Genomic DNA, 9898 nt, shown 5'->3' with positions numbered 1-9898 from the left:
CTCCAGCGGCCACGGCCAGAGGGGCCACAAACGCTGCAGGTCCCCGAGGACAGAGGGTTCTGGGGGCAGGTCCCAGCTGCAGCGAATCCACTGGAAAAACTAAACTGTAGCTGAAGCTAACAAAGTATTTTATTTTTATAAAAGTATTTTTAAGAATTAAAGGGGATTTTAAATACCAGTTTAAAGGGATATAAAGGAAAAAAAAGTGTATATAGGAAACCATTGCGTGGCATTTGACTAAGTTTGCTTTATAGAACATCTTCTCAAAGTCATCAATTTGCGAGAGACTTGTGTTTCCTGTTTTCCATCCAGGTGGTTGTGGAAGAAATGTTAAAATATTTGTAAAAGCTCAATTCTATTATTATTTTTTTTGCTGGAAGTTGTTTCACAGTGGTTGGCTGCTGAGGCCAGAGCCAGCCCAGAATAAAGCCCCCCCGGTGACCGCTCCGTCTCCGCAGCCGGGGATTCCCCACCTGTTCGTGTGGATTTGCCTGGAACTCTGTGTGATGAGATGAAGTAAAATCTTTGGGAGGTATTCGAAATGAAAAGGCTTTAAGGCCACTATCAGGGACCTTGAAAATAAACACAAATATATGTTGAAAGTACTTTGAGGGGCGGAGGTTCCCCCCCCAGTGGGATCGATGGGGGCAGAGAGACAGGACGGGTACGTGAAGGGAAAAGCAAACCCGGTGCTTCCGAAGTGAGAGGCCAGAAATGCTCTTAAATCCCATTTTCTTTGCTTTTTAAAAAGAATTCCTTCCAAGATATTTGGTATCTCTCAGCTGCCAACCCCTACTGTTATTTGAACCACGTCGGATTCAGATTGTTTGGGTTTTTTTTCTTTCTGTACTTAATTGTTGCCGTTTTATAACAGCAGAAAGGGAAAAACACCTACTGCAAAAACTTCCAAGATATTTGGTATCTCTCAGCTGCCAACCCCTACTGTTATTTGAACCACGTCGGATTCAGATTGTTTGGGTTTTTTTTCTTTCTGTACTTAATTGTTGCCGTTTTATAACAGCAGAAAGGGAAAAACACCTACTGCAAAAACTCTCCTGGGGGGAAACGAGAGAGAAGCCCCTCCCGGGCTGCGGCAGCAAACACAGTTTGTTGTTACTGGGTCGTTACTGGTGAAACAGCAGATAATTTGGGTGAAGTGGGTGGTTCTGGTGGGTCCCTGGGGAGGCAGAAGCTCCAGCAGCAGCTGCTGGACCAGGGGCAGGAGGTGAGGGAGGGGCAGTGGAGGAGTTGATGGGAGCCAGACTCCAGGGACTGGTGCAAACTGGGGTGGACTGGGCTGGGCTCCCCAGGCCGAGGTTAAATCATACCTTTACCTGGGGAGGCAGAAGCTCCAGCAGCAGCTGCTGGACCAGGGGCAGGAGGTGAGGGAGGGGCAGTGGAGGAGTTGATGGGAGCCAGACTCCAGGGACTGGTGCAAACTGGGGTGGACTGGGCTGGGCTCCCCAGGCCGAGGTTAAATCATACCTTTACTTTTTTTGTAAACACTGAGATGAACTCTGTGTCCCTGGGGATCCCTTTTCCGATGGATTCGTGCCCAGCACTTCACAGGGTTAAGAAAATTGACCTGAACAAGCACTGTTTTTTTTTTTAAATACTTTTTTTGTAAACACTGAGATGAACTCTGCGTCCCTGGGGATCCCTTTTCCGATGGATTTGTGCCCAGCACTTCACAGGGTAAGAAAATTGACCTGAACAAGCACCCTTTTTTAAAAAAATTTTCAGTTGAAGGTGTTTTAATTCAGTAAAAATTAACCAACTTGTTAAATGCTTCAATTAAAATGTAACCATTTAGACCAATTAAAATGTAACCACTGTTTGACTTTGCTTAATCAGTCTAAAGAAAGACACCCGATTTGGGGCAACAGTTATAAAATGCTGAAGTTGGAGGAGTGTTTTCTGCCCCGGGGCTCGGCGGGGCCACGCGACGGAGGGGACACACCTCGGAGCGTGGGGTGAGGGGGCTCTGTCCTTCCAGGGCCTGGCCAAGGTGAGGAGACCTCTGGGCCTTGGGAAACTTCACCCAGTTTTAACCAATTCTTCTCTGATTGTGGGGCTCACTCTGTCCCTCCATCCCTCATCGCTCTCTCCAGGGTGTCCCTGCAGTTCCCAGCTCCAGGGAGCCACCGTCTCCATCGTCCCGTCTCAAAACCCCGCATATTTCAAAATCTTGCTGTTGCAGAGACACCTGCTCGTGCCCGTGGCTGCAGATGAATGACCTCTAAAATAGCACCAACCACAGAGGAACACAAGCTTGGTTTTATTTTTTTTCCTATTTTATAAGCTTTAGGTAGTGACAGACACTGAGCCGTGTGGCGGGTGACACGCTGGAGGGACGGGATGGGACCCAGAGGGACCTGGACAGGTTGAGGTGGGTCTGTGTGAACCTAATGAAGTTCACCTGGGTCAAGGCCAAGGTCCTGCACGTGGTCGGGGCAGTCCCTGGCACAGCCCCAGGGTGGGTGAGAGTGGCCCTGGGGGAAGGACTGGGGGGGTGTTGGGTGATGAGAAGCTCAGCGTGAGGTGGCCACAGACACTGGCCCAGGTTGCCCAGAGAAGCTGTGGCTGCCCCATCCCTGGAGGGGTTCAAGGGCAGGTTGGAGGGGGCTTGGAGCAACCTGGGCTGGTGGGAGGTGTCCCTGCCCAGGGCAGGGGGTGGCACTGGGGGGGCTTTAAGGTCCCTTCCATCCCAAACCATTCTGTGATTCTCTGAAAGCCAGTCCTTGCACAGACTCCTCTTCTGCTGCTGTTTGTGCCCAGCGTGACACCAACGCACTCCACAGATTTTTACAGTCCTGTTTTTCAAAACTGCTGTATTTAAAAAAAAGTCCAAAAATACACTGAAAGAAGCTTTAACTGCTTATTTTGAAACTGTATGTGTTCTTTGGTGCACCCATCAGCAGTGCTGCGACTGTCACACAAAGCAAAAAGAAGAGAGATGGCTTGATTGTGGTTTTCTGAGAAGAAACTGGAAGAACCGTCACCAGTTGCCCCAGTGCCTGGGGAAGGGGATCTGTAACTGGGAGCGGTGCCCGGTTCTGTACCAGGGTGGCCAAAGAGCCCCAGCAGCCCCTTGGGGTCCTTTCCAGTGAGCTCTCTGGAGACACCCAAGGACCTGCTGCAGAGTGTCCTGCTGGGATCCACATCTCCACACCCAGACCGAGCTGGTGCCATGGGATCTCCTCCCCACGTTGTCCCCCCGCAGAGCGCAGGGGCAGGACCCCCCAGGACCCCCTGTAGCCTCCGAGAGCAGAACCAGGGGACCAGAGGATTCCCCCGGGCGTTAGAGGTGGGACTGGCAGACAACAAACAGGGTGTGAAGAGAAGCAGTCCAGAATAAATAGTTCATGAACCAATGCCCAAAAGTCAGTTGCATAATAAGCCACTTAGCAAGTACCAGCAGCTTTCTCCCTAATCCATCTGTCACATGTTTTTACAGCTGAAAATAATTAACTGCTCGCTATTGCTCAACAAGGAGGGGTCTATTCCAAATCACTTAATAACAGAAACAACGGGAGCACCAAGACAAGGGACTGAGGATTTCAGCCAGTGTCTGAAAACAGAACTTAATCGTATTAATTTCTGTGTCAGGGAGCCCAAATTCAGGGGCAAAGAAAGGCCGGTGTCTGGGATGGAAGCTGCTGTTTGGGTGGAGGAGAAATGCAGAAGAAATTCAGCAGAGATTTGCTCAGGTGTTCATGGTGGGGGTTGATGATACGAGGCATCGCTTGGTCGCTCTCTAATACGGATCCTAAAATATGTACCTGTCACTTTGCACTAAAACCAGATTATTACACTTTTGTTGGGATTTATCAGATTGAGTACCTCTTTTCTGGGTGAACCCCTAATGGTGACAGATTGTCCCTGACCCCACCTCTCCCTGCAGGAGGCCTCCCCGCTGCTGCCCTTCCCCAGGTACCAGACTCTGCTCCTCTGCTACAACACGGTGGATTTGATCTCCTCGGGGCCTTTGTAAAACCCCACGTGGGTCCCAGCCTTGAAGTTCCGTTTCTTGAACTCCCCTGAGATCTCCAGGAAGGACCTTCCCTTTGTCTCGGGAAGGAAGAACCCAATGTAGAGCGCGGTGCAGACGCAGACCACCAGGAACGGGACGTAGCAGAAATGCCCGAGGCTTTTCTGAGGGGAGGGAAAAAAAAAAAAAAAGAAGAGAGCATGAGTGTCATTCTGTTTGATGACAAAGGGGCCACCAATCCCAGTGTCTGCAGGGACCAACTTTACCAGGGGGTAACTCTGTGGGCCCTGGTGGGGGCTCACACACCTGGGGCAGCTGCTCCCCAGCCCAGTTTGGGAAATTTGATGTAGCAAGAAGAGCATCTCAAAATGGCTTTTTCCATTTTTCTCACTCTGTGATGGCACAGAATGGGGAGCCCCAGCAGGGAAGGAGCAGGGTGGGATATTGTGGAGTTCTGCTCCCTTTTGCTGCAGGAATCACCTTCGGAAACAGTTCTAGGGTCTGGGCAAGGAGAATTCCATCTCCTCCCCAGGCCCAGCTGCTCCCAGCTGAGGGCAGAGGAGGAAAATCGGCCATCCCTGCCCCAAATTCCTCTGCTTCCAGCCCGACATCGGGAATCACCGCGGGAAACACGGAGGCAGTTCGGTTTGGGGGAATTCTGGGCACTTTCCTCACAAAGACACTTCCCACGTCAGGGCTGTCCCACTGCCTCTCTGTGGCTGTGACCCCCCAGCCCTGTCCCTGCCCCCAGTGACCATCCCAACCTTCAGCACAAACTGGGCAGAGCTGGGGGACACAGCTTTGCTACGGGGACACAGCTTTGCCACGGGGACCCACCACGATGAAGGGAAAGGCCGTTCCGACCAGGAACAGGTTGAACCAGAGCAGGGAACCACAGATCATGTACGCGGCCGGGCGGGAGAGCTGGTCAAAAATCTCAGTGGGCAGAACTCCTGTTACACCCGCTGGAAAAGGAGCAGTCAGAAGGTGAGTAATGCTGGAGACACTGTATTAATAACACTAACGAGCAGAAGCAACATGAAGTACATGAGAGCAGTGAATTAGTATTCAGGAGATTATTCTCGCTAGATAATAACGCCAGAACAAGTGGTAATAGAGAATTACTGCACCGGGGAATTTTTAGGTTAAATATTAAGGACTGGCTAATTATTCAAACTCTCTCACCTTAAAATGAGCTGCTGGGAAAGGTTTGGAAATCCACGTTATTCTCTCTAGGAGCCAACTGTGAGAGTGGCTTATTATTAATTCAGCCCTATGGCACTGGGGGGACAGGGACAGTCACTGCCAGCTCCTGTGGCACGTGATGCTGGCAGCTCGGTTCTTCTCTTCCCCACCTCCCTTCAAGCTCATGGAGCAAACAGAGCCCCACATCTGCTCACAGCCCAGCACACACACAGCCTCCTGCTGCCCCCCAACCACAGCAGCTCACGGGCTCTGCCAGGAGAATGCCCGTTAGCAGGTTACCCACCTCCCTTCAAGCTCATGGAGCAAACAGAGCCCCACATCTGCTCACAGCCCAGCACACACACAGCCTCCTGCTGCCCCCCAACCACAGCAGCTCACGGGCTCTGCCAGGAGAATGCCCGTTAGCAGGTAACGAGCAGGGTGAAAACTGTGCTGCCAGGTGTCGGCACGTGAATGATCAGGTGTCACTCTCTAGTGTTAGGAATTGCCTTGGTCTGAGAGGTCCCATAGCTCCTTGCACACATCCCGAGCTCCTGAGGCACCCAAAAGTTTTGGTGAAAACCCCTGGGGAACTGACCTGGTCCGATTCCAAAGCTGAGGATGTAGGCGAAGATGCAGGCCATGCTGAGGTAGGGCATCCAGCTGATCTGCGTCTGCAGCCACAGAGAGCAACGGGCACCAGGGAGGGCACGTAGGGTTATGGGCCACCACCAAACACCCCACTGGTACCAAGGGCAAAGCCCAACTCCATCCCCCTTAACTCAATCAGATTCGTTACCTGCTGGCTGAGAGCGACCATGAAGACCACGGCCCACCCTGCCATGAAGATGTATCCCCCCAGGAGCAGCGGCCTCCGACCGGCGTAGTCTATGATCATGTTCTGCACAGAGGAACACGGGGAGACAGAGCAAGATCTTTAACTTGTGTTTCTACTTTAACTTGTGTTTCTACTTCCCGCCTGCTCCCTCTTCCCATGTCAACACCCTGCGCCTCGCTCGCTCTACAGCTACTTTTAAGGATTTTGTCCAAAAAAAAAGAGGACTTGTTCGAAGGGAGGGCTCTGCTGGCAGGAGTCAGGGAGGGAGCGTGTTCAGGGCGGGTGGGAAGGTCCCAGCTGCAGCTGGACTGGTTCCACTCCCCCCAGCAGCAAGAAGTTTGGCTTTTCAGTGCTTTCAGCCGGCGCTGCGGACGCAGCGTGTGACAGAACACTCCTGCATGAACCCCCCGGGCCTGAGAGCTGAGGGCCGGCCCGGCTGCTGCACGGGGGGGGCTTCCCTGGTGCTAAAGGCCCCCCCAAAATGTGTAAGGAAGAGCCTCCTCCCGCCTCCGGGCTGCGTGTCACAGAGCGCGTTACGGGTCTCACACAGGTGACGGACGCCATCAGCTCACAGCTCCCCGTGCCGATTACAACATACGGGATTTTGGCCTGAGGGATTCCAGCCTCTCGGAACACATACGCTGCATAGAAATACATCTGGGGAGAGAGAGAAGAGAGGAGAAAGCCGTGAGGGAAAACACCTGGGAATACACCCCATTGCTGCCCCTCAGGGACCACACCGAGGACGACGACTGTGCCGGCACACGGGCTATTTCAACAGCACCCTCTGAGTCCTGCCACCAGGCACAGCCGGGCTTTGGGAACCGAGCACCTGGGGCCTGAAGGTCTCCACGCCGAGGACGACGACTGTGCCGCCACACAGGCTACTTCGACAGCCTCTCACGAGGCACAGCCATTGTTTAGGAACCAAGCACCTGGGGCCTGAAGGTCTCCACAGGTGGAGCAGACCACGGGTCCTCCTTCTCCTGTTAAACCCCAGCCCCTGCACCCGTGGCTGCCCCGCTCACCGAGTCGTTGCCGCAGAGCTGCATGGCGCTGCTCAGCACCACCACGCTCAGCACCTGCCACCGCAGGGACGGGTTCCTGAGCAGCTCCCAAGGGTTCTTGGCTCTCTGGCCCTTGGCAGCAGCCTGCTCGGCCAGCATCTCCTCCAGCTCCACGCCGAGGTCACCGCTGCCTCGGAGCCTCTGCAGGGCTGCAAGGACAAGGGAAACTCTCACCCTCTGAGCTTCACCCGCCTTTTGCCGGCTCTGCAGGGCGAACCTTCCTGATGGCTGCAGGAAGCTGCAGGATGGGCTCTGTGACAGTGGGGTCACCTTCACAGAGGTGGCCAGTTGTGGTTGTGAAGGATTTGGGGCAAAGGGAGTGCAAATCCCTCACCCTTGTTTGACAAGAGAGTATCTCCAACCCGTGCCCTTTCAGCAGCCGCGCTTCTGACACAGACCTTGGGTGACTTCCTGGGAAAGGCAGGCAGTTCAGATATTCTGGGTACCCAGTACATATTTCCCAGAACCTAATTCCAGCCGCGCTGGATACGGGGATTTATATGCTACAAATCTAAGTAAATCCCTTAATATGAACTGGCTGCAGATTTGGTCATGAGCTCTTCAACCACAATTGGTTTCACTTCACAGTTACAAAACATACTTGTCACTGTGAACAAAAGTCCCATCTTCCGACCCTGCCATTGCAGCAGCCTTCTGCAGGAAGATGTCTTTCAATTATCCCAATAGATCAAATTATTTAAGGTTATAGAGTGATCTTTAGTCTGGAAAGAGGAAGTGTTCATCTTTGGAACCTGATCTGACACTTCCTACAGGCAGGAAGTCGTGCCCAGCCTGTGCACAAGGGCAGGATGCACCAAAGTGTAGATTCCTCCGTGTCCAGAACTGCTGTGGTTGTTCACACAAACACACACCCAGCCACTGCCTGGGCACTGATTAGTGCTGCAGCAGCTCATGCAATTACAAACACAGTTTGTACAGACCAAACATGGTCCTCTGGTTTAGAAAACATTATCCTTGGGATCAGTGACATAGCCACGGTATTGGGCTTAAAGCTTTTCTGCTCAGGAGGCTGCCAGTCACCAGACAGGGTAGTTGTGTTGGAAAGAAGTCTGAAGGCTGCTTTGCAGCAAACACCCTGGGCTGTATTTAAGAATATCCAATCTTCTCAGTGTTTAGCTGCCCAGTCAGTAGGTCTCAGGTGCTCAGCGAGAGGCTGAGTCACCCTCAACTCACCAGAGATGCAGGATTCTTTATCTCCACGGTCGATCAAGAGGTATCTGGGACTTTCAGGGAGCCAAGGCAGAGCCGTGAGCTGGATGAGGGCAGGCACAGCATTGCTAGCTAAGAGGAAGGGCCAGCTCTCCTCCCCTCCTAGCAGCTCCCTGGAGGAAAAAACCCAAAACATACTTTGCTCAGTACATTTTACAACATGGCAAGAGCCCAGCGTCCTCTGCCACCTGTGGGCACCAGAAAGGAAAGAGGAGAGAGGGGTAGGAAAGAAACAAAAAGAAAAAGAGAAAGATTTAATAAGCATAATCTGGGCTTCTTGCTCTACATTACCTGAGTCCAACAACCTGCCCCAGCACCAGCCCCAGGGCTGTAAACGACGCCGAGGTCAAGGCCACGGCCCCCCTGAGCTTCTTTGGGGCACTTTCTGCCAGGTACATGGGCTGAATGTTCATGCTGACACCTGGGCAAGGCAGAGAAACACCCACCTCAGCTCGGAGGCCGAGGAGAGGACAACAAACACAGTCAACCACCTCACCAGATCACCAGCCTGACTCTCCTGTCACAGGCCGAGTAATGACTGATCTACCAGCACTTATTATTTACCTAAACCTTCACTTTCACTCTTAGTCATTGTATAAGCTACTAAACATACATTTCCACACTCCTAAGCAGTCGTGGATAATGACACTGAAACCTGCTGGGGCCTCACTTCTTTGGTCTGAGCACCAAATCCAAGGTTGTAAGTGATGCTCCCTCTAGTCCCCCGTTTTGGGGGGAAGATGCTATTTTAAGTCACTTGTATCAATCATTATTCCTTTGGATGAGCTTTTATAAAAGCTTTAACGTTGGTGCTTGTGCTGGTGAAGGAATGATAACCTTCTTACAAGCAGAAAGGGCTCAATTTTCAGCTCAATTTCTCCCAGGGCTGCCCTCCCTGTGTGCAGAGAGCACACAGACACTCTCACATACATTACACAAACAAATCTGCCCAATTATGCTTTTAAAAAAAGTCTTAGAAACGAAATATACAATCTGTACATACAACTTCCTCATTCATGTACATGTGTGTGGTCAGACCAGAGGACTAATTGCTTCAATGTCTCAGATCATTTCTACTTAAATATCTCCTGTTTCTAATTGCTGGTTGTTACCACATTTGCCCCATTGTGTTTCTGGCCCCGCCGTACCTGCGTTCACGCCGGTGAAAAACCTGCTGAGCATAATCATCTCAAAGGACCTTGCCATCCGGCTGAACCCCGACAGCAGCGCGGCCGTGATCACAAAGAGGTTGTTCAGCAGCAGGGACATCTTCCTGCAGGGAGAAGAGAGACAGCTGTGAGCACGTGTGTGTCAGGTTCATCCAGGTAACACATTTCACCTGCTGGATCCAACCTGCCACACCTGGGAGTTTGCCTCTGAAAAATGCTCCTTTTTTGAAACAGGTATTTTTCATCTAATAGTACGATCCTTATGAAACTTTTGTGAGAAAGTTTTCATGTGTCCCAGGAGGAATTTCTGTGCAAAACCAGGAAAAAAAAAAAGAGACCAGTAATTCTCTGTAGTCCCAGCCCTCTGCCCTACCCACCCTTCAGCAGCCAGTCTTTTTTTCTCTTATTCATGATGGGA

At 51.8% G+C, this 9898-nt stretch overlaps 1 protein-coding gene across 1 annotated transcript; it reads right to left on the bottom strand.

Annotated features, from left to right (window-relative positions):
• Nucleotides 1–2255: 2255 nt before the first annotated feature.
• Nucleotides 2256–9609, bottom strand: LOC106889214 (solute carrier family 2, facilitated glucose transporter member 11-like). Its single transcript, XM_014944042.1, has 9 exons — nucleotides 9460–9609; nucleotides 8603–8732; nucleotides 8276–8424; nucleotides 7043–7230; nucleotides 6561–6671; nucleotides 5976–6077; nucleotides 5775–5850; nucleotides 4829–4956; nucleotides 2256–4155 (listed from the first exon to the last, which is right to left on the bottom strand). Exons 1-9 carry the CDS (start codon nucleotides 9578–9580, stop codon nucleotides 3955–3957), a joined length of 1206 nt encoding a protein of 401 aa, XP_014799528.1. The 5' UTR covers nucleotides 9581–9609; the 3' UTR covers nucleotides 2256–3954.
• Nucleotides 9610–9898: the final 289 nt, after the last annotated feature.

This window comes from Calidris pugnax, unplaced genomic scaffold (assembly GCF_001431845.1).
Source record: "Calidris pugnax isolate Ruff unplaced genomic scaffold, ASM143184v1 scaffold138, whole genome shotgun sequence".
In the NCBI taxonomy this organism is placed as follows: domain Eukaryota; kingdom Metazoa; phylum Chordata; class Aves; order Charadriiformes; family Scolopacidae; genus Calidris; species Calidris pugnax.
The sequence above is the reverse complement of the archived record's forward strand: the minus strand, read 5'-3'. Positions and strand labels throughout refer to the sequence as shown.

Excerpts from the sequence above, each read along its gene's own strand:
- LOC106889214 (XM_014944042.1), bottom strand. The coding sequence starts at position 9,580 with ATGTCCCTGCTGCTGAACAACCTCTTTGTGATCACGGCCGCGCTGCTG. Across the intron at positions 6,078-6,560 it reads TGATGGCGTCCGTCACCTGT|AACATGATCATAGACTACGC; the intron begins GTGAGACCCGTA and ends TCCTCTGTGCAG. Across the intron at positions 4,156-4,828 it reads CGGCCTTTCCCTTCATCGTG|AAAAGCCTCGGGCATTTCTG; the intron begins GTGGGTCCCCGT and ends CCCTCCCCTCAG.